At 39.2% G+C, this 25394-nt stretch overlaps 1 protein-coding gene across 2 annotated transcripts in view; it reads right to left on the bottom strand.

Moving 5' to 3' along the window:
- SHTN1 (shootin 1) overlaps positions 1-25394 on the bottom strand; it is a 68688-nt gene that overhangs the window by 17602 nt on the left and 25692 nt on the right. For both annotated transcript variants that reach the window (XM_072871743.1, XM_072871742.1), the window contains exons 6-12: positions 23053-23150; positions 22005-22086; positions 19763-19857; positions 7992-8138; positions 6525-6678; positions 4173-4278; positions 2351-2433 (exon numbers count right to left, since the gene is read on the bottom strand). In XM_072871743.1, coding sequence (XP_072727844.1) covers positions 2351-2433; positions 4173-4278; positions 6525-6678; positions 7992-8138; positions 19763-19857; positions 22005-22086; positions 23053-23150 — 765 coding nt within the window. The remainder of the gene's footprint in view (positions 1-2350; positions 2434-4172; positions 4279-6524; positions 6679-7991; positions 8139-19762; positions 19858-22004; positions 22087-23052; positions 23151-25394) is intronic.

Here is a 25394-nt window from a genome sequence, read left to right on the forward strand (position 1 = left end):
GTGATGAGCCTAAACAATACCTGTTAACTTATCAGTGTTCTGGATAATGTAACAAAAGACACTTAACGTGCCATACCAAAAAGGGAGAAAAAAAGACTACTTAAAGCAAATACATGGAGAAATATGGTTGACGCTATTCAAAGCTGCAATGTTGTACCTTATATAACAGGAATTTTAAATAGACTTTCGCTCTCTCACTTGTCAGGGTACTATTGATGATTCATAGAAATGCAGTTTCTGTATTGTAAGCCGATTTAATGTCAGGCTTTAATTTCACAAACAGGCTGTTTCAAGTATAAAAGCTTAATTGGTGGTATGGGATAGAAACCACTCATTCTAAGTCCTTAACAAGGGTCAAAACAAGCCTCAAGTTGGATATAATAACTAGATCAAGAAAGAACTTTCCCCCTTTTTTATTTTTATTTTAAGAACAGCTCAACTATTAAGAGAAGCAGTAGTTTATATGTGATTGAAGAAAGGTCAGAACTGTTAAAGTTTGCTAATAAATAATGAAAGAATGTGGTGTAGAGAACTTACAGTGAATTTCATAGCATTTCCTGCAATCACTGTTTGTAACAGTCTCAACAAAAAGGTGTAATCAAAATATCTAGGACGCTTCAAGGTAAGGAAACTTGATAAATGAAGGCAACATAATTGAACTTTTACTGAAAGATAAGATTGACTCTTCATCAGAGATCTTGGTACAAGGTCACTTCTCTAATTATTGTACCCAGACCAACAACTTTATTTCTCTCAGACTGGTAACCAGTTCCCAAAGATTCCCCCAGGGACCTGCCCAAGTCACCCCATTCCTCAGTTCCTCACCGGAAAAATGGGAGGAGTAATACTTCTTTTCCCGCACTATCTGCCTGTTGGTCCCATTCACCAATCCAGCCATGCTTACATACCATTACAGTCTTCTAACAGCAATTTTTTCTTTAATAGTTATATCCTATACCTATAATTTCAGCCAGGTTCCCTTCTGCAGCCCCCGTCTTTGTTTAAGTGGCAGCAACTGAGTTAAGCAATTCACTGCAAACAAACTCCTGCTGTTTCAGAAGGAAGAGAGAAAGAGCGAGGAAAACCTTGGTTATTTAACTGGCAACACTTGTCTAACCAGCTCTGACTCTTCAGGCACTCATGAAGATTTGTAAATCTGTACTTAACTCCTGTTCTCAACCTACTAAGTTTCCAGCTTCCATTAACAACAATAAAATGCAATTTCAGCTGTTACTTTGCATGCAGAGCCACCTTAGTGCAAGATTCCGTTTTGTTTTAGATTTTCAGTATTATTAAAGGATTAGCATTAAAAGTCAACTCTGAGTGGTAATTTCGTAAGATATGAATTGAGGGATGAAAACTGAAGCATTTAACAAACTAGCTCTGTGGAGAGGCTCTGGACAGAAGAAATCACAAACAAGAAGCCATTTGGAAGCTGGAAACTTCCCTGTATTATCCTGTATATAACCTGTTCTCAGCTTAATGCTTGTTAGATTTGTTCTTCTGCCTCTTCCAGATACGCTGTGGAAGTGCAAAGCCCTGGACATACTGTAGCTGCAGCTACATGCTGTAGTATCTCCATGTAGAGGCACAGGTTGAGCCTCTCAACGCTGCTATAGTGCAACTACTACAGGCAGTTCCAAACTGCCAGGGTGTGACTCGACAAGCTGCACGGAGTCAGTGTAACAGCATGGGGCCTAAATTAAACCATCCTGTTCTCCCCATCCATCTCACCCAGCACATCACCATACCCAGCTAAGAGCTTCCCTTGTCAAGTCTTTCTGTGAGCCTATAATAAACATGTCCACCCACTCCCCAAGGGGAAAAAAAAAAAAAAAAAAAAAAAGATAAATTTTTCTGCCACATCAGTGAATGAATTCAGCTTAGTGACATATCTGATAAGCATGAGAGCCAGAAGAAGGAAGATAAGAACTTTTTTTCAGTTACAGCAAGTGCTAGGTCTTCCCTTAAGGTTTTTGATCTGCAGCCTTAAAGATCATTCATGCTAAAAGCCATTTGGAAAAAATAAATTGGATGCTGATCACCAGCTCAGTTGTGCCATAGATGGCTACGAGGGCTATGCAAATTTGCTAAGGATCTCGAGGAAGCTTGCAGTACCAATGCTACAATGCCAAAGACACCACTTCCTATCTCAGAGCACATACGACTGGGCTGCAATCACATTTCCGGACTGCAAGGTAGATGAATATGCTGGGACAGGGATAGCAGTTGTTCATGTTGACAATTATAAGCATTTGCATCACTGTCTGTACCCACAGTTCATTTTCACTAGCTTTATCTGCAGTACCTAGTGAATAATCCGCATGACTTGAGAAAGGATGAGCCATACCTGACTCCTGCTGAGGAGGTTTCTCCTTCTTGCTCACGTTGGTGTTGGAGTGAGATCTCTTGCGAATCATTGACATGAGAGACCTTTGGGGAAAATGAAACTGCAGATTGTCATTCTGTCCTCTATTACACACTGTTAGAATGAATGTGAACATGACACACAAACAGCTTGCTTATACCTGATTATACAGCTACTTACAAAAGACTCATTTAACAGTTCTTGAATGCAGATGTATGTACTGAATTACCCCCCACAATGCCTCCCATCAAAATGCACCAGAGAAATTTATTTCTTTTTAACAGACATTAGGCACAAATCAAAACACTCCAAGATTTGAATATTAAAAGACAGTGTCTCATTGTGACACATGACAAATTGAAGCTGCTCTGGCATAATAAAAGCAAGGAAGAGCTGTAGATATTGAAGTGAAGTATTATTCTCCAGAGGACACTTAAATATGGTGATCAGTGTCTCCTCACCAACTCCAAGTTTGTAATCTTCTTACAGTGTCAAATAATTATCCCTTCACTATAGTCAAAACGTAAAAGTCCAGGCAAGGAAACAATTCATCTTAAAGCCCAAGTATAAGCTCCTATGCACATCTGATGTGTCAGTGGGGCCTATCACTTTCTACTGAACATTGCTCCTTATGGAGTGGAGCAACCTTCCTGACATAAGGGTCAAAACTCTGTCCCAGAAAAAAGCAACATCCAGTGCCTAGGCTCTGAAACAACCTCTACGCCCATAAGTGTCACAGTGCGTGAAGGAAATACTCTGATTTAGCTACTACAGGGCTTAAAATGAATAGTGTTATTTATTCCAAATAGTAAAGGGCACAAACGCAAACAAAACAAACAAACAAAAAAACCCCACAACATCCCCACGCAATTAATTCATGCTACACATCAGTGAGAAAGAAGCAAGCAAGCCAAATGAATTAGCGGACGTAAAAGGAACAAAAGACCAAACACAATTGGTCAGAATACGTTTACTTTAGATTTCTAAAAACAAAGCAAGATGCACAAAGGGCTGAATTCTCCCTACTAATCATCTCTATTCATATATCTAATACAGTAGTTAAGAATACTCCTGTATGTAATTTCTGTTACAGAAGGTTAGAAAGTGTCATCGAAGTCCATTTATTTTTAAAAACAAGCAGACAACATGAAGATTAGCTGAGTTCCTAAAATTAATGAAGCACACTTTAAGGCTTAGTTAATTAATTTGCATCTAATGCCTGATCTATCCTATATTGGTCAGCCTCTTTACAGTCCTTTGCCAAAATCAGGCTTAATTTTTATAATTTCGCCATAACTGCTTGACAATGGGGTGGTGATTTTCTGGGGTTTTTTTTCTTTTTAACTTATGAAAGCAATTGTGGGAACTCAATGCAGTCTGCATTTTCATCACCAGTATCCGACAGGAAGGGACGCACAGTAATCCAACATATCCTTTGGTTCAAAGGGGTTTTCTTAGCGGTAGATTCAGACAAGCATTTCACAAGTCTATAATTACAGCTATCAGGTGAACAGAAAAAAATAATCTCCTAAATTTAGAGGAGACAGGTATCTTCTCTCCTCCTCCAAAGTCACAGTCTAGACAATTCGTTAGGCTTGGCAGGGCAGACACTGTTCAAAATCGGTCAGGGTGTTAGTCTGTTGGCAGGTGGGGCACAGAGCATGTCCTGCTGGTAAAGAGCCCAAGACAGATGGAGAAAGCCTTTTTTTCTTTAAAGACACTCTTCCTGCTTGGATGCAAGCTCATGTAATGTATTCTGCTTCAGCAAAGCATTAATGCTGTGACCCTTGATTTAAGCACTTACCGTATAGGGTTAGGAGGAGGGGGAGGCGGAAGAGGAGGAGGGGGTGGTGGTGGAGGAGGTGGTGCAGGATTTTCAGACTGCTGTATTCGTTTTTGAAGTTCATCAACTGCGCAAGAGCAATAAAACAAACTAGAGTGAGTTCTTGGTTTCTCACACCTGCTCTAAAAACAACTCTGATGGCTTAAGCAAAAAAGCTACTAATTAACTAAAAAACAAACAACAAGACTAAACCACACAACCGCTAGGAAGTCCTATTTTTGGCAACATTTTCTACCAAGAACAATGTCCTAGATGCACAGACTTCTCATTAAACCAATTACCTCCAACCTGAGTTACTTTTGAAACTAAATTGACACTCTCCCTCATACAGGATTCTTCATATAAAATGACAGAGCAGAGAAAAGTTTATCACATTCCTGCGATGGTCTATTTGAGGTTGTATTTGAGAATGAACTAACAAGAGATGAAAGAAATGAACAATTTCTGCTTCCAGACTTATCTCTGTCTTGCTGATGGTGTGGGTTTTCCCCATAAAAATGGTCAAAACTGGGCGGTGGGCAGAATGGATTCTTTCTCTCCTGTTTTTGTGTCAGATCTAAAATGTGGAAATTACTTTTCTGCACTTGAAATGTTGTAAAATGCAATTAACTGGGGAAGGGCAGAAACAGAGAAAAAAAAGTCTTAGGTTTCTTTTAGTTGCAAAAATTCTTCGCAATTGTTCTGAATACAGTAGGAATTATGGCAGAAGCACAGAATATGATTTCCAAAGTGGATATGGTTCTTTGTTCTCATAATGATGGATTCGAATTAAAATTACAATCTTTAACATTTAATTTTATATTTAAAAAGGAAAAAAATAAAAATCAACCAAGTGACTTTAAATTCCAGGTAAAATCTTTATGCTGATAAATTCCTTCTGAAGGACAAACAAGGCTGGAAGGAAAGAATCTGCTGTGAAGGTTAGGTCTTTTCCAAGGCAGCTGAGAAGAACTCATGTGCTGCCTAGGCATACTTTTAAGGCTGGGTAATTTAAAACTCTTAACACAAAGCAGTTCTTCCAAGCAAGACTGCTAACAAGCTTTAAGATAATCCTGCTCTTAAGGATATGTTTCAGAAAAGCATGGCTATATGTGGAGACTTAACTAAGGATAGGGACTTTGGCCTCCTCTGACAGGGGCTCAAATGCTTCTTGGACCAGGTATCATACTTAAAACTAGCACCTGCTTAGGCCTTGAGCTGAACAAGGACGGAAAGCAAAGGCACATGCAAATATTTAACCAGCCATAGCCCCACATTCCCTATAGTGAGGCCACACACACCAGGGGTCCTTTTTAAAAACAATTTAAAATAAAGAGTATTAGGTCAGAAATTTCCTCATTCAATAGAGAGGATGCTGCAGACAAGCCAGGCACCATCCTGATAGCAATAACCGTATGAACATCTGCACTGCAACAGTTGTTCCCTCCTAAATATTCTGTGAATCTTTTCTGGGCATATTCTTTGGGCATTAGTTTAAATCTTAGAGACAGACACACACAGTAGCTAGCAAGACTGTTTCTTTCCTTTCAGTCACTTGATATGGAACAAAATATTTGACTGCGAGTAAGAGATTTAGAGGTATAATTCTCATGGACATGAGCCATAAAAGTCCACCGGATTTGTTCGGCTAACTCCCTTTGTAGGGTTTGGAAGGCAGTACTTACCTTTTAAATATCTGTTTAAAAAAAAAACCAAACCAAAACAAAAAGAAACACCCCCCCCAGACCCTCTCACATCAGCAGAAATTGTTTTCTCACATGTCAATATGAAGGGCTAAATCATGTCTTTATTTTCACTGGTGTCTTCTATTGCAAGACTATTAAATGGTTGGGTAGCTTGATAATTATGGGATGTTTTTGTACAACTCATACAATGTAGACTCCACAGTCTGATAAATCACTGTGCATCTTTATAAAAAAAAAAAAGTGCAGAGTTATCCCATTTTATTTATTTTGAAAACAAGGTAAGAGGATACATTCTGACTGAATATCAAGGATTGTTGAAGGATTGTGTCTTTCACACAGAAACCCATTCACATGTATATACACATCTGTAAGACTCAGGGCAATCTAACAACAGTATTTTTATACCTTACAGAAGTTTTACAAGGTTATTCTTTCACACACATTCTGGACATGACTGTTCTGAAGGCAGTTGCCGTACTTTGTCTTGTGAAGCACAGGTCTGGATCTCAGCTACACAAAAGCTGTTGCTTCTGGGGTCTCAAACACAACGTGTATAGTTCTATTAGACACGCACCACTCACACCCCCCCGACTGTACCTCTAAAATGAAAGTTATTACATTATTTTACCTGAATGCTTTAGGTCTCTAGCTTTTTCTTCTGAGTTCTGACACTTAAGCTCTAGTTCCTTTTTATCTTCTTCCAAAAGTTCTAGTTGCTGTTTAAGACGACTAATCTCCTTATGCAGTGCTTGACTCTCTAGCTGCTCTTCCAATTCTTTGATCTGCAGTTGGCAAACAATAGCATTCATTACAATAAGAGGTATTTTCTGTCCTTCCTTTTGACAAATAACCCATTAGGCACAGTTATTCCTGAAAACATGATGTTATAGTATAGGAGTGAACTACAAGCCCCAGACAGAGGAGAACTTTTGAATGAGAGCTGGACAGATTTTTCTGAGAGATGTCAGAATTTTCTATTATGATCCTAACTTGTTTTATCTCTTCTTTAGAATACGTCTTTAGCTCCAAAGTACTTAAGCTATAAGATGTTCCCTTTTTCTTTTTATAAAGTTTTTATCACATAATTAGAATTTAATCTCAGAACGTTTCTCCCTTTGAAGCACAAGAACATTGACATTTTTGTTCTCTTACTGACTGCTTCCACTGACAGGTTCGTTATTTAAACTCCCTTGCCTCAACTCATGCAGATGCCAGTGGGTGAATTATGGAACATCAGGTTTAGAGGCAGCATTCAGGTGCAGAGTAGCAATCACTTCCCAATTTATATACATTTTGCTCCAGACTTCAAGGAGCCAAAGATGCAGCGGTTTTCTATGAACTGGCAATTATTCTTCCAAAATACTCATTCAGAAGCATGTGAGATTACATATAGTCTTAGTATTGCTGCACTGATGAAAGCACACAAACTCTCTACTTATTCCTAGCATTACTCTATTACCCGAGTTTTAAGAACAGGCCTCCAAGCTAAGGGAAAACTCGTTTTCAGTTCTTCAAGTGAAGCAATGGTTATTTCTCCCAGTTAGAAATTGATCTAGTCCAGTTTCAAATAATATATTTGTTTAGATCCTAGCACTTCAGATCCTATCACATCACTTTGCAGCATTCACCTAACATTTCCCTGCTCCAGTATGTCTGGCTCTTCCCCATGCATTTCTTTAGCAAGCAACCAGACTACTAATGTGAACTGCCTACCTCTCACCTCCTGGTCTTCTTAGCTTATCCCCCCAAAATACCCTTTATATTACTCAACATCCAAAATACTCTCCTGTCATCTCTTCTTCACTTAATGGAACTTGACTTAATGCTTGTAATTGCACTTTACTGGCATCCATAACAAAATACTTACCTAAACCAGAGCCTTCAGGCTGAAAAACCTTCAAGTTTTGTATTCATGTCTTACCAGTGACCCAGAAGAAGGGAATCACAATCTTCTCTGAAGTTTAGTTTTTAGATTGTGAACTCTTACGGGGGACAAGATCTCAAATAATTCTGAACATAACAAATACATGACAGTCCTTAAATTCAGGAGGCTTTCAAAGACTTCTGCATGAGATGAAAAGTAATCCTGTTTTACCTTTTGTTGGTGTTGAAGCCTCTCTTCTTCTAATGCGTGTGTTAGCTTAGCATTGTCGTCCAAAGCCTTCAAAAGCTGTTGATCGGGAGCAGAATTTTGCAGAAGCAACTGACTTTGCCTTTTCATCTTGTTTTGTTCAATAAACATCTGCCAAAACAAAACCCACCCCCAACAAAAACAATAGTTAAGCACAGTCTAATGCTATCCTGGGAAAAATGGTAATTGGAAAGAAAATGAAGATTGTGTTAATATGGTAGGAATAGTGAGGAAGAAGGTGAGAAGGAAGGGGAAAGGAAGTTTGAGAGTAAAATTTACAAGAGCTAAGCTCACACTGAAAGGAACCAGGTGTTTGCTGAGAGAACCACCCACTGCTACACCTCAATTACCCACATGTTGGCAGCATTCAGAATTTAAATGCATCTCTGAATTTTGTTTCCTAGAAATGGGAACAATCTGATCCCTATTCTGGGAGCTCTGGAGAGATTAAAAGAACTCTAGGTGGAAGAAAAAATGTCTATGAATTCACAGGCTACCTCCTCAAACACATCTGCAAGCCTTGAAGTAAATCCCACTTATTTGAGGGTTACCTGGATATGTCAATGATGGAGAGTCTTCGGGAAATGAATTTCAGCCCATGTTTGTGTAATCAGGGTATGCACTTGCCCTGGGAAAAGGCATTTCAGGGCAATTTCAGCCTTTTGGTTCTGATCCTTGTGTTCTTTCCTCTTCCTTAGTTATATTTTTGATGTGGGGAATGGATACATTAGGGTGAAAAAAAATAATCAAATAGTCTAGAGACTTGACACTGATCAAAATATCACACATTTCTCTAGGCTTCACCTAAGAGGTGTGGAGGTTTTCAGCACACACAGTTTCCATAAGAGAGATCTGCTCCTTCCAGGCTGTTTAGGAACTCAGAAAAAAAAGATTGCTTCCTGCCAAAAAAAATTCCTAGTGAATTTATTCTGCATCTTGACATCTCTTTCAGGTAGAGGGCTTCCCCCCAGGCAACAGGGGCTTCCACACTTGACAAACTCAGCTGTGCCTATTCTTACAGCAGAAATAGGGATTGGGTCATGCTGAGGTTTCAGATGAGTGTGCACAGGTCAGCAAAGCATGCCACTTATGGCAGGAGAACAGAGAACAGCCTCAGAATGCAGACACTCCCTCAGACTGTAAAAACACTGTTGTATAGCACAGCAAAAGCAAGATGACATTTTAAGAATAAAGTATTAGAAATACAAAAGTTCCATGAGATCTTTTCAGGTTCCCATACTATCTATTCACAAACCAAAATTACAGATACAACATATGGTTTCTTCCTGTCCAGTGCTACTGCAATGCTATGTGATTTATTTATTTTTTTAATACAATTGAATTTTAAAGATATATCAGCTGATGCAGATTCGTAGCAAGCATTCCACCCAATGCTTTGCATGAATACTGAAACTGAGTCTTCTTAGCAAGCAACTCTCTCTCTAGCTGTATATACAGACTGCGAAGCCTGCTGACCGTGCTGAACTTCTAACTCACAACGCAGCCTGCTTGACCCTGCGTGCCAAGAAGAGTCAATTGATGCGGCCTTAATACTAATAAAACCTACAATGAACACTTCATTGGACAAAGCTGTGCCATGGGGGTAGGCAATAAAGGACTGGAAGTATTCGATGAAGAGGAAGCAAAGAATACAGGCTCTAGTACTATACTTTGTTATAAAACAAACAAAAATAACTTTACAAGAATACACAGACCACTGTGGCGTAATGTAAATGTGCACTGGACATCAGCCCCCTGTCCCAAAATTCTGCCAGTCAAACCAATTATGCTTGCATTACCTTACACTAGTAGGGCTGTGGCAAAAACAATTCAAAGGCAAGAAAGTTCAGAATCAAAGCTACCCACCTCGACACGTAAAGGTTTGCCTTTGTATTACAACTCATCTATTTGTTTAACATTTTATCTTCTTAAAAGAAAGAGCATCTTTGAAACATCATACTTTAGAAAGGCTTCTAAATCACTGCTAAAGAACTCAATACTGAATCAAAGCCTCCTGCTTTCCTGTTAAGTCAGTCAAAAGTTATTTAACCCTGACAGAAACAACATCTCTTTAGAAGCCAAACTTTAGCAAACATCACAGTTTACTTACTGTGAACTTTCAAAGCAAAGTGAAAACTTGGGTTTCATTTTTTTGGAATCTGAAAAATAGTTTGAGGTGATAATTCCAGATTTTTGTTCCCTGAGTTTCTGCCACTAAAACCAACAGAACAGAGTTGTTCCAGCCTGAGGGAGCAGAAAGCTGCCAAAACAAGAAGAAATCAAGTAGAGCGACTTGATTTCTTCAATTTGAGCAGATACTTCACCAGATGTAGAAAATTCATATTCACTTTGTTTCATGCTCCTCTGCAACAAAATGAAAAAAATCATTTTGAAGACCTGGGTGAAAACCTTTTCATTCAGAAGTTTTCACATGAAGTCCTGCATTTTCAATTAGCTTTATAAATTGCTTTCATGACATAGTAAAAAGTTCCTGCTTACAATATACATGAAAGTGTTTTCTCCACCACAAAAAGCTTTGTTGCTTATAACTTAATGCTGCAATCAGCTACATGGGAATCATTTTCTCATGGGGAGTCCCATCCATTTCAGAAGTTACTTACACACACGTCCTTGAAGTACCAGCATATTCCAAATGGAAGAGACAAAACTAGACAAGATGGTCATGGCAGATAAAGCAGAAAGAGAGCTGGTGATGAACTGATCGCAAGTTTTTGAGACGTCGCTCTGTGTGTTTGACATGGGACAAAAAAGACCCTCAGAAATGACTTCTAATTTAAAATTAAAACAATCAAGTCCTGCTTCAGCAGGGCAGAAACCTGACTGCCTACACAACCCTGAATATTAATTAAAGTGACTGCTGAAAGGGCAAAACAGCTACTAACAGGATTATTTGGACTAGGTGGAATTTAACCAATTGATGGATTCATTCTGACTTTGCCACCTGCTAGACAATTATCTGCAGAGTTTCCCAATCAATGCTAGAAACATAAGTCGACGCTGGAGGAATCTACTGAAACCACAACTGCAACTAAAGGCAGACCACAAAGGACAATAGTTTGGTTACATCTATCATTTTCATTTATAAAATCTCCAAGTGTTTTGCAAACGAGCTACCTATATTTTGCTCATGAGTTTACAAACAGAAGCCTCAAAGTGCAGGAAATCTGGGACTTGGCCACTTTCCATCAGCAGAGTTTGCACAAGAATTGGGGAGGGGGAAAGAGAAGGGGGTGAAATCCTGAAAATAACAGAAGTTTTTCCTTTGACCTTAATGGGGCCACACCTCATTCTCAGACCCCTGCTCTAACCATTACCCTACAGAGGGTTCGCTGCAGCTGTTTTTTGTTTACACCAGAGCTGAAAAAGGAATTCCTCCTCATTAAAAAAGTTAGAAAGTAACTCTGTTAGTGTCAAGTCCCTGGGAACTTCGGTCCTCGTTCAAGTAGCGTTCAGGGTATAACTGGATGCTTTCCAACTAACTCTTCTCCCAGGAGCAAAATGAGGCCAAAGGAAATGCTTTAATATCCGTATGTTGCTACATTTCCATCTATACATCATTTGGATATTCACTATACGGAATAACGTTTTTGTCTTAGCTATGAAGGGAGAAGAATGTCTCAATACAGCAGCACTGTTATAATAAGGTAATCATTGGTTGCACAAAGTAAAATAAAAATCAGTGCCAAACGCTACCCACTATGAATAGAATAACAAAAGGTACGTAGCAAGGCAGAGTCAAACTTCGGAAGTCTCAAACAGAAAAGAGAAGATCAGTCAACTGAGCAGTTGGCCCTGATTTCAATCCTTGGCAGCACTGCTCCATCCCCTCCACATCCTAGTGAGAAATCAGTAAGTCATCCTTATGGAGTGGTAACCCACTTGTTTACATTTGTCATAGTTTACAGAAGCTGATGTCTTTTGCATTTTGTGTACCCTGAAGCCTTATAGCCTTGTGTTCAGACCTGCAATAAGTCCCAAGAGAGGTAGGGTCAAGGTACTTGTATCTCCCCAAAAGAACCGGCTGTTTGAAGGATTTTATGTGATGGTCGGACAGAGTGATCTTGTCTGATTATGGCTTGACAGGGCACTAAGCAGCTGTAAATTCAGGAGATACTCAGTTTAAAATATAAATCCAGGTGTGGATTTTAGTTCAATGGCTAATCAGGAAAAAAATAAATATATATACTCTAACTTTTTAACTGCTTAACTGTACTGTATTATCAAGGACACCTGGGTTTGTGAGTTTCACTGCATATAAATATTACATCAGGAAACAATGGCTAGTGGGTTTTTTGATAGACGATTTGAGAAACAGATGTATCTTATTAAAGCACATTAAGAAACACACCCATAGTTTAGACATTGACCTAGAAACGCTCTCTCTACACTCAGGCTCAATGCTGCACATCAAGCAATGATATCAGCCTCATATGAGTTACAAATCCCTTGTGGTTTAGTGTGTTCACAGGTGTCTGAAGTGCTACTCAGGAAAAAAGCTACAACAAATAAATGGGCTCTGCAGTTAGGACACAATCCAGAAAACTTACTTCAGCACAGGCTTAATTTTAATTGCATGTGGCATTACTCTGATCTGAGTATTTTGTATCCGGTGCTTATATTCTTCCCCGCCTGGGAACTGCTTCTATGGAAAGTAACCATCACGTGATGTCAGACAGAAAGAGAAGATTACCCAAACAGCTAATATCAAGGGCATGGAGGGCACAGGACAAGACTCTCTTTAACAACAACAAAAAAACCAACGTGAAGTATGGAAAACCAGAACAATGCATTTCTGGCAATGCGCTGTCACCTTCATAGAATTCCTCCTTCAGAGGAGCCAAAGACTAACCCTAGTTGGATTTTCAAACTGCCACAGAAAACTGAGCTACATGATCATGAAAAAGGACATACGCATAGTAATGGGCAGCCAACAGTCACTCCTCTCTCTCTAGATGATTCATAGTATTTTATGGCTAATAGTTTTTGTTAAGACCTGCATCAATTTTAAACTAATAAAGAAACAATGCAGTTTCTTCAGTTATATGGCTAACTGCCAGACAACTTCTGAAGGCACTATTTCTAAAGAGCTACAAGATGTAGCATTAGTAATTTTTGTGGCTCAGAAGAAGAGGTCTAATTTACTCAGAATAGGGGAACTGGAGGAGGTGAGTTAACCCTACTTCTTATCCATCATTTGCTTCTCACCACAGAGGTGCTTGGAGCATGCATTTTGAGCGTGAGAAAACTGAATCCCCATCAGCATTGTGACTTCCTTAAAAACACAGTATTATTTATTTTACCAGCCTGTTCTGTACAAAAAGGTTTGTCAAACTACACCACTCATTCTTCACTTATGAGGCATAACTGCCCAAGGCCCAAAATAAGGGGGAAAAAAATAATCTCTGTTGTTATTTATTTCTTCATTTCCTGCAGTTAACAGTTTTCTTTTTGCCATGGTAGTAGTGATACATTCTATAATGCTCAGCCTTACAGCATTTAGACACCTTCTAATATATTCAGAAATAGATCATACACCACATGAAAAAGGAGGAAACCTCTTCACTTTTCTTCCCAATAGATTAATTGCCTGAACAAAAAAGAGAAGGAAAAAATAAAAAAAGAGAGAGACCAAAGAGATAGTTTCCAAGAGCATACATCTGTTACCGTTTCACAAGCCTGTTCTTGGGAAAAAGCTTGATGAAACATATTAGTGTTGCATCATGCTTCAAAAGTGGTAACATTCAAGCCCAGGAGAATTCAAGTACTAACCACTTATCATGTCTCTTTAATTATTATTTCCAGTTCAGTCAGCTGGACTGCAAATTAATTTTCTTCAGATACCAGTTTCTGTCAAACTATCCTTGGTAATGCACAGACTGTGGTACTTGTAAGCACAGAGTTGCTCCATGAGTGCTGGTTTTGCAGTATCCACTCACAGATGTAGCACGTTAATGCAAAAGCCCTCACAAATTAACCCAAGAGGTCACAAATGCATCTGAGGAAGAGTTCTTTGGGAGCTCATGTCATCAAGATAACCAAATCCATTGCACACAACCTCATGAGTAGTGCAGACATCTGTTAAGAAAAGCAGTAATTTTTCCTAAGTCTTATAAAATGATAGCCACCTGTTATCTTTCAATAAGGGAAGATTCAGTCCCAGATTAAGGGATGTCAGCTGTGCACAGGCCAGGTACGGGACGGTGGCATTTTGAGGTAAACAAGTTCAATGCAAACATGTTGTTGTGTAATAGTTACTGAGAAACACAGACATAGGTATAGTATGCTGTTTTAATGCATCTGTAAGTATTGAGAATTGGAGGGAAAGCCAAGGAGAAGATCAACTATGCACGTTACAGATTCACTTTATTTTTTTAATCCATCTGGATCATGGTTCCTTTGAACGCAGCCTTTCAAGCTCTCAAACCACAAACTATTTTACAGATAACCATAAACCTTTGGGAAACCCTTCATTTTTTTCCAGTTGCGTGTTTTGAGAAAAAGCCTACACTAGCCTCAAAAGTGAGAGGAACCCCAACAAACCTACTCAGCAGTTTGACACTTCATTTTTATTTATCCAAGATACAGAGGACAGAAAACAACAGCTCAATGCTAACTTTGAAAGCACACTGCCTCTTCGGGAGGTTGCCAGCATAACTTTAGGTGCAGGGGTTGTCTCCATGCCAGCACACACGACAGTAATAAACTGTTCACTTTACAAAATATAGTTGCAAGGCAGGATGTATGCTTAATAAACCATTTATGCCAGATTATTTTGTTAAACTCCTGGGATTTTTACATGGCTAAGACTTTCAATTTACTTCTCTCACTGTGTTCCTCCCCTTTTGGCTTGCTTTGGCTGTATGTATTGTATTTTGCTCATCTTTGTGGAAGAGTGCTTTTCAGGGCTAGCCTCTATATTATTGCGATGGCCTTCAAGATACTCTCTGCCTTCCTTTGTTTTCTTATAAACTGCTCCACAAAGAGCTGAGAGATCTTAGTGTCTCTTAAAACATGACACTAGAATTCTGGTTAAGCTTGCCAAGATTCCTGTGTTAACAACCCTGTTTTATTCAGGTAGGTACAGATTTTTCCATGCCCCCACCCCTTACACACTCTATTTATTTAGTTCTTTTATGCAGATTCCTGTACCTTTGACAATGGATTGTGACTCACTTCAAACCCTCTTTCTTTTTCCTTCCCCCTCTCCACACCACGGCTGACAATATTTACTCAGTTTCTTTAGAACCTCTAAAGAGCATGAATTCTAATGTTTGAAGTTGGATCATTTTTGATTAATTAAATATATATTATGGTGGTGCGAGCAGCATGACTATAATTAAAGCTGTATTGGATTTTTTTTTAATCAAAAGCTCTGATTTTCAAGTGTTCGCTTATTCCTATATGTGCTTGCTCCCTCACTCTCTCACTCCTTGTCTTTCCTCTCCCCCCCATCTGTGCTCGCTTCTGCACACACGCTCACCCACCCATTATCTCTCACACCTGCATTCCCAATTGCTCACGTTCTGTGGCAAATCCTCCTCGCTTGTCAGAAGGGCAGGACGCAAAGGGCATCCCTTCGAAAAGCAGCCTGTGCCAGTCACTCATCTGGTCTCCTCCCATCACAGCTGCAATGCAACCCCAGGAGGGCAAAGCTAAAAGATGAAGCCATGCTATGGAGAAAGGGGTTCATCTGAATACGTGGGCCAACTCTCCCCGTCAAGGCAAGCTTCAGATACCTCAGCCCCTTAGAAAGACAACGTGCCCACCACCAATCAAGCCCCTCCACAGGCACTAAGTCCATCTTTCAGTGAGCTAAAAGACACATGTAGGCTGTTTGAGATGTCACAAACAGTACTACGAAACACTAAGATGAGCCTGCCATTCTAAAGTCTATGCCATGGTGCTGCAGTGACACCCACGTCACTCGGAGCCTATTTCCTTTCTCAAAGTGCTCCAGACAAGTCAAGCACAAAGCACTGAACACACAGTGTTGCCCTTTACTCAAATGTATTCCTTCTCTCAACACTGCACAGCTTATCACAGCCAACCATTGTGGCTTCTGCAAAACTCCAGCAAACTCCAGCAAAAATCCATCTTCTGCAAAAATCCAGCAAGATTTTTGTTTTTTCAATAAACACTTTATAGGAACAGAGAAAACATGTGGCTTATGAAAGACAGAGAAAGCAGAAAATCCCTGTGCATCCTTAGCATAATCCAAACAGGTCCTGTAAGCACATCCTAGAAACCTCAGCTCTCAAAACACAGCTGCGACCTTGCAGCATGATCTGTGCAAGAGGATGCTCATACAACCTCACCCGAGCATAAAGCTTTGCTGTTGTGGATGCGGTTGTGGGCCAGAGCCTGTCTCTCTAAAGTCTCAGGTCACTCAAGGGACATCATCAGTGTGAAACCAGGCCAATGATAACAGATTTTTAAAGTAATTTGAAATGCTACTAGTTCCCCAAACACAAATGAGCAATGCCTTTGTCATCACATGCTCCTGTATTTTACAAACTTTCTAAAAATATTTCTGAATAGCATGATACAAAAGGAAGAGAAGTAGGTACGCAAAGGAAAGACTAACGCAGGCCTGAAGCTCACTGTTGTAATGACTCCATTTTGGACTGGAGAACTTCATGGAATGAAAAGCCTCAACTAAAGAGATACACTGTCAACCTGCGACAACAGGGGCCCATATTTTCGGAAGAGACAACAGCTAAATAATGACAAAGTACCTGGTTGCAAATAATCAGCATTTCTTTGGCACTGTACTTAATAGCTTGCCTGTCAGTTTGTTATTCAAATACAAAAAGTACTTTAAATATCCTCTTTCAAAATGTATAGCTGTCTGAATATTAGTTACGAATCTCAACAGAAGCAACATTCTGGGCAGACTATCAGACAATACTCTTTTCTGATCTGAAAACCAGCTTAACTACCCATTTATAAATTACTCATTTCTGAGAGATGTAAGACCTTTACGTACAATCTTCTGTTGTCAGCTAATGAACAGAAGCACGTAATTGTTCTGTACTTCAGAAGATAAAGCAAAGCAACAGTGTGAGATGCAAGATAGATACTGTAATAATGCATGCTAAATGAACCTGCTTAACATTCTTAGAAATTTATATTCTGAAAAAAAACAGTTCTGCAGATATTACAGTCAACAAACACCACTAATAAAACAATGCCTGCACTGTCTCAGGAGGTTTTAAAAAAAAAAAAAAAAAGTGCATTATAAACATAGCTATCATAAAAGTATGGGTAATGAACAAATCCAGGTATCCTAAAATTGAAAAATAGTTGCAAGAAGGTAATGTTTTATAGCATGTATTGGTAACAGTCTTGAAAAAATCCAAATGAACACTTAATAAACATAGGCAATATTTTGTTTAACAACTTTTGGTCACTAATAAATGCCTCTATCTTTAATAAATTTGAATGGAATTTGCAGATCTCGTTCTTATTTCTGAAAAAACACAGTATGCCTTTGATCAAAATGTAAACTGCCCAATGGCACTGAAGCCATGGCAAAGGGAGGTGTCCAGTTCTGCTCAGCAGAGGAATTTGGGCTCCATCCCACAAAGCTCTGTAAAAGTGGGGTTTGGAGGAGGCTGCATGTGCAGTCTCTTTGATTTCAGAAATGACTCCTCTTGAGTGATTTCTCTCGCACATCTCTTGACTCTAACAGCATCCTGAAAAGTCCATCTCTATACTTAAAATTTGGGAGTTAACAGGACATTTTAATAATGAGTAAATAATTTCCATTTCTATCATTTCTCATTCATTTTGGGGGAAAATGTGTCAGCTGCTTCAGCTTTGCCTGAAGTACACTTACATTTTCAACACGTGGCAGAAATACTGACAACAATAAGGCAGGAGACTGCAGGTATGTGTATATATACAAGCTATATAAATTTAAATTTACTTCAATTACAAGTTGACTCATTGAATGATTAAAGCTTCAGTAGTGGAACTATAGCAGTAGTTTATCTAAAGCTAGGTTATACCATATACCTGTATGAATGTAAGAGAATCTGCCAAAGCTTAATACACTTGAATTTGCAAATACTTGAATTTGCAAATACTCCTTTAGGATGAGCACCCAACCCTGTTACCTGAATGCAAATTTTCGTATTAATAGAAAGAGAAATTGATCTGTACCTAGAAGTTACTAGTTTTCTGCCAAGTTAGCTCCTTCAACGGGTTTCCCAAAGGGTCAACGGGGTGACCTTGCAAAGGAAAGAACTGGCAAGAGTGGCAAAAGGTGGAATGAGGAGAAAGAGAACCAGTACCCTTGGCCCAGGTGCCCTGAAGTTCTCCAACCTTTGTACACGGCACAGAGGGGGGGGCTCTCAGGCATGAGAGAGAGAGCGCAAGCAACATCTGGGTCTACTTCCTCACTCCTAGCTTCTAGATTTTCAAATCTGTTTACAGTTTATCTCAACCCCCCAAAAAATTGTTTTGTTTAAAATGTTGCTATATGATTCTGTTGATATCCAAAACACCCAAATACCCAGCAAAAAACCACAGGATTAAGAGAACACACTAAGCATATTCACCGTTTTCTATACAGGTTCAAAATGTATATATGTCCTTGCTTACAATCTGTGACCAAATGCAGTTAGATGAACAGGAGTTATCAAATACATTTTTTTAATTTTTTTTTGAGAGAGAGAAACAGCAGCAGCAAAAACAAAAAGCACAAGAGCTTTCTATTCAGACAAAGCTGACTTCCTGAAGGCTAAATATCTGCTTGCTGGCAGCCATGGTTTCAAAATCTAAAATCCACTTCATATCAGATGTTTCCCTTATTTACAATATTTCAATACTGATGACTCCTGTAATTTTGATATATAACGGTTTTCTTTAAAGCTGGCCTCCCTGAAAAATGATAACTTAGAAAGCCCAACTTTTATTAAAGAAAATATCGAGGCATGGCTTGGGATAGAAAAGCTTGAAAATATAACCGAAGTGCAGAGCTCTCAAAATCCAGAGTGCAAACAGAAAAAGCACATGAGAGAAAAAAACAAAACAAAAATAAACTCATTATTTTATAGGGCTTTGGTCTATCAACAGAATGAAAGAGTTTTGTCAGCATTTTCTAAGGCAAACACTGCCAGTCACAAGCCATCAGAGCAACCACCAGCCACTCCATAATGCTACCCAGTAACTCATTTTCCTCTTCGGGAGTTTACACCTTTTCTAGAAAATGGAAACAATTTTTTTCAGCTTGAATGCTCCCTGCAGTACGTTATTTGAAAGGCCTATGTTAAATAGCAGCCAAACTTGCACAAACCTCAACTAAGATAGTATTTTGCAATGCTTTTTCTGTGAGTTCACCTATTTTTCAGGAAAAACACAGTGCTTCAAATTATATCACTACAAAGGCAGCTAATCCTTCCCAGATCCAGCCGCTACATATACCACATTGAAATGTCGTGGCTGACTAAGCCCATTATAACTTTAAAGCCTCGCTTTACAAGGGGAAAGAGGTAAGACTGCATGAATAATTCTGAAGGGCTTTATAAATGCTGTTGAAATAGTAAACCCATTTTATGGATGAAGTACAGATGTTAGCTAAGTAGTATGTGGATGTTCAAAGACATCTTTTGTATGAGAGCTGGGAATTGAAATCAAGTCACCTAAGCTGGTAGTTTTTGCCCAGTTGCAATGTCTTCATTTTACAAGATCCCTTTTTCTTGATTACTCACCTCTTGTGCAAATGACTCTGCTTTCTTCCGCAGGTTCTTTTCCAGTTCAAAGTTTACATGAAGCTCTTCATATTCCTCTACTGCCAGCACAGACACTGTTTATAAGAATAAAACAAGATCAGAAGTAAAAGTGGAATGGATCAAAATAAGAAGAAAGTACTGATTGATCTACCCAGATAAGCTGTTATTCCCCAGTACCATGAATCCTTGAATGAAGGCGTAACCTAGTTTTACATTTCCGCATACAGTCCGCTTTGCAGTATTTGTCCTGTTTGCTCTAAACCTCACTATATATATGCACAATTACTGATCTTCTGAATAGAGTAATAGTCCTTCCACCCAGACTCAAAATCTCCAGTAACGGGCATCATGCAGCACAGACTGTATTTTGCCTCTTTGGGTGTAAGCGACCAAAGCCTCAAGAGAGCCTTGCTGAATCTATCAAAGATTACTATGTTATTTTGGAGGCACTTGTATTTGCCTACCTGGCTTGACTGAGGCTTGATGTGTCCCTTTACAACAGAGATTTAAAAGGAGCCTTAAGAAGAAAGCAGTGCAATTTTGTGTTGCCTATATTTAAACTGTGCTCACAAAAGCGAGGCTCGTAGGGGCAGCTAAAGCGAACCATGGGGCATGCTTCCCCAAACCATTCTGAACAGGCTTCAATCCAGGACAGCAAGCATCTTTTGTAAGCACTCAAGTATCACTTATTCGTAACATGTCTCAGTGACCACTTGCATTCTCTTGATAAACTTTAGCTCTTACTTGCTGAAGACTAGTTTGCAGGGTAATGACATTGGATTCCTAACACTGTTGTACACAAGTTCCTTGCTTTTTTGGAGACAAGCATAACAGTTTTTAAAGCTACGTACAGTAAGTGGTACTTTAGACAGTGGGATACACATGCCAGCCCACCTGACTCTCAAAATGATGTTAACTTAAAAAAAAACCAACCCCCCTCACACAAAAAACCCACAAAAACCCCACAAAAAAACCAATAAACAACCCCCACACTTAGAAAGATTTAAGATAAATTCAACAACTCTGACTGAAATGTATTGATTACACAGCTCCAAGACAGGGCTGCATAGACACAGAATATAGTAGGTACTGAATAGATACTTTGGTAGCTCATTTCAAGCATACAAAAATAAAAAATCTTGCTTTACGTTGCCTGTGCATTAGAACCTAGCCTGGTATAACTCCTCCTTCCTGAAAAACAGGCAAATGTGAAAAAACAGGTTGTTCTTTTGATCATGCTTAGAAAAAAGGAAACATTTCAGTAACTTTTCATCTGCCACACGATCCCATCAAAGGCTTCTTCAAGCTGATCTGTCTAATCAACCTATCTGAAGTTTGCTGTTTTCAGAGTCTTCAAGTACTGCCTGTCATAGGCTTAAGCAATGCAGACACATGGAAGAGGTAAGAGATGAACACTTGGTGGAAGCTTACAGGGTATGTCCTACTATATCTTGGCCAGACCCATTGTCTTTCACTTCAGGAAAATGTGAAACAGCCAACAAGACTTTTAAACAAACAACTTTTAATTTTACAAGGCTAAATAAGCAACAAGAGAAAAGGGCACAGTAATCCAAGGCACAAATCTTTCCCCTCCCCTCTAAACTTCTTTTGGGTCAACTATTTCTCCTGTGGCAGTGCTCGCTTCATTAAGCAAAAGCTTTCCTTTCCTGAGTCACACCTCTTTTTAGACTTTCCCTGCCCTGGTTTTACCTCTCATCTCTTTCCAGTAAAGGAAAGTCCCTGCTTTCCTTCCATAACTTGGAAATCCTATTTACCTCATTCCCAGCACTCTTGCCTTTTCCTCCTCACCCTCTGAATATAAAACAAGTTGCTCCCAAGTCTTTAGATATTCAAAATTATTAGCTGTGCCCCAACTAAAAGGAAGGCTGATGTAATGATTTTTGGAAAACAGGAGATTAAGGTTCAAACTCCATTTCTGTGAAGGACTGCCTTCCTGCCCTAGTTTGCCACTTGTGCTACAGAGCAAAAAGTTTTCCTATTCTCACATTCAACCTGCTATTTACAATGTCACATTTTCCTGGAGTAGAGATAGTCTAGAATAGTCCATGTGTTTATGCAGTGCCTGCAGCAATGAGGCCAAGTGTCAGATCTGGACCACAGTCACTGTTCTGTAACCTATTCTTTGTACTACAACATAAAAGCTCTGAAGCTTCTGCAAAGGATGCAGCAAACTGTTAGAGAACCTGCTGAGACCACACACCTCTGTTACATTTCTCCAACAGTTTTTGCTGCTTATTAACTTCTGTTGTCAAAGCAGCCTTTTCTTCTTTCACTTTATTCACCTAGAAAAGTATAAAGAACAAATCAAAAATAAGAGTATTTTAGTTAGTGGCATAAGGCATATAGCAAGACATACTGCAAGCAATATTTTGCTTTCAGTAGTTCTGTTTCTTAGGTTTGGCTTGATCTTAGGGTTTCCAGTGGGATGGAAAGCATTTTTACCCTAACTCACAGACCCCATAACAGATGGCATTAAAGGGTTGTGAACTAATCTTCACATGGGGCTCCCATGGCCCATTCACATGGCACGTAAGAGTCACAGCTGCAAATATAACGTCTTTGGAACCTTTCAGGATGAGCACTTGGTTGAAAAGTTACTAGCTTGACCTTGACTGTTTGCGTTTTAATATAGTCAGGCTGCTGTTTTGGTTTTTTTCCTGGGCTCTGTTTATTGTCCAAGAGCTGTCAGCTGTGTCTTTCTGAATCCAAGTGTTGCATAGACAGGAAGAGCCACTAAGTCCTGATTTGCATCAGTACATGGCTTATCCAGTTTTCGAGCAGGAATGAAACTCTGCTGGCTCAAAAAGCCAATTTGCTGGTCTAATTACCATGACAGGGCACTGCCAATGGCTAACCTCAAGGATATGCTCAATGAAGTAGCACCAGTGATTAAACTGGACATTCTCCAAAAGTATTTCTTGCACATCCACAGGTTTAAGGAAATAAAAAAACCCCTGCAGGCTGTGATGGGTGAGGGGCTGTCAGGAAGGGGAGATGAGAGTAATAATATGGGCATTAAGACAGATCATGAAAAGTCATGTGCCAGCAGCAGCAGCAGACTGGACTCTGACATAGAAGGTCCCTTCTAGGCATATGCTCTAAGTGCTCCATCATATGGGCAGGCTGGCAGGACTTGCGATTAGACAGTATTCAATTAACTTCACAACTGACCGTTTTTAGCAAAATTAGATACAAAAAGTACTGACTACACGCTAACGTGGTCTCGCCTTCCATGGTACAATACATACTTCTTCAATTACTTCTACAAGTTTGCACCTCAGGTTTTCCAGTTCAATGGTTAAGGTCTTCTTTTCCTCATGAACAGATACGATTTGATCTTGCAGCTCTACAGTTTGAGGAAGGAAATGAAAAATATACTTTATTCTTGGAAGAAAACAACAAAGGAAATGTCATAGCAATGCAAGTACAATCTAGTATGAAACACCTTAACTGCATACAAAGCATCAGTTGTATTCAACGTACATCCTCAATAATTTAGGAACTTCACATAAGTGTCAAGTAACAGATCTATAACTGGGCCACAGTTTCAGATTTACTCCATTGAGGTAAGCTGCCTTGTTCAGTACTGCCGTCTTTATTTGCATTCTGAATGATTCATTTCCTGCTGTAACAGGGCCAATCCTGCCACCACAGAGTATCCTCAGTCCTACTCAGGAGACTGTCACATCACGGAGACTCTAGTACGGAGGTAGCAGAAAGCAATTCTTAATAGGCATCCTTTAAAACAAATTAATGAACTTCAGTTCTTTTTGGATCATGAGTTCTTGCCACAAGGGAAATAAACAAAACAACAGGCAGTTAATACTTGGGAGGTTTTCACTGAAGAAATTGTCCTGAACAGCTGCCAATTTATAGTCTTTGTAACATTATGTGAACAGAGTCAGAATATAACCTTTACTGATGGAAGAGCTAATGCTTGTAATTTTCCCCTCAGAATTTTTGTTCCTTAATTATCAAAATATGAAATAAATTAAATTCACAATGGAATAAAACATTTGATTATAATCACTTCTTAACAGGAGATCAGTTTGCATACATAATATATCAAGGTTTAGGTTAACATAACACCACAAAAATATAAATTTATTGATACATATTAGCTTTCAGTAAGTGCTCTCATTCCCCACCTGCTTCCAGTATTTCATAGCACTGCTGTTCATTGAATACCAGCCATGAGTTGAGAAAATTGTTGCTAATCAATTGCAGATGATGATGACATGCTGCATGTCATTCTCTTTGGTCTCACATCTTGAAAATGTTGATTCTACCCCAGCCCCCCCCCGCCCAATTCAGGAGCCTCAGATTTATTTTCCTCCAAATTAAAGGCACACACATTCTAAAGTAAATAAAAAGAGCTGTTTTCCCAGAAGATTCTTGAACCAAATCGTCTGTTTTATGGATTTGTGCTTTCCAGTGAAATTAATGGGGAAAAAAGTCTCACTGAAATTTATAGTAACTGGATTGTCAGGTCTTACAATACATACATCAACCTCATTATCCAGAGAAGAAAGCATATCCATATACCTAAATCTTTATAAATGTGTACAAGCAATGTTTCTTTTCAGATACAGGGTGTGCACTAAACTGCTTGACCAACACAGCTGAGTTTTCAGTTCTTGTTATATCCAAAAGGACAGCTAAAAAGAAACAGAAAACCCAAAACCTATAAATGAATTTCAGGTACTGCTCTGAGACCACTCTACACTTCCATTAGGAACTACAGCTTTACTATCACCTTTCCTTAATGTATGAGATACCTTCCTCTTTTTTGCTATCTGAGGGATAAAATTTTATCCCTTTAATAAATGAGAGGGTGTTAATCAAAGAGCCTCATACTGTACAACCTTAGTTGTATATCCTTACAGAAAAGTGGTGGGAAGGAAGGAATCATTCCAAGAAACATCCGATATTTTGTTGAATGATGAGAAGGCTAAACGACTTCCATGATCCCCAATACAAAACACAAATGTTTGGAATAATAAACACGCACAGAAGAGCAGATTTCACCTTGGGCAACTCCACAAAGCATTAAGGGGAGTTTTGAAAACACCCCTTTCATTGCCTATGGTCTTTCACTTAGCAGGGAACCCAAGATGTAACTTCAGATTTTTCCCTGAAGACAAACGCCATGCAGCTTGGCTTAGGCTAGGGACACATGTCGTCAGATCACTCTGCTACCATACACACACGCTTCTCTCCAGGCACAGGGATGGAATATCTTCTCCTAGAGCAAATGGGATGCCAATGCTTTTAAAAATACTCAGCACTTGTAAAAGTAAGGTCATTAATGTTTAATAATAAGGCCAGAGAGAGGAGCAGAAGCCAGGAGTTCTAAATCCTTTATAACATCCTATCCCATTTCGTTCTTTAATGAATTCTTCAAGACAAAAAGCATATGCATCAGAGCCCTTCTAAAATATTTCTCTAATTTGACCCTGCTACCCTCCTAACCACGTTCTCCTCTGATCTGCAGCCAGAGTCTTTGCTCTCTTTAAATGTATCCTAGACATCTTTATCCAATAAAAGACAGGAGGAAGTCCAGAGTCTTATTTCCAATTCAGATGGGTTG

This window comes from Ciconia boyciana, chromosome 8 (assembly GCF_034638445.1).
Source record: "Ciconia boyciana chromosome 8, ASM3463844v1, whole genome shotgun sequence".
NCBI lineage: Eukaryota > Metazoa > Chordata > Aves > Ciconiiformes > Ciconiidae > Ciconia > Ciconia boyciana.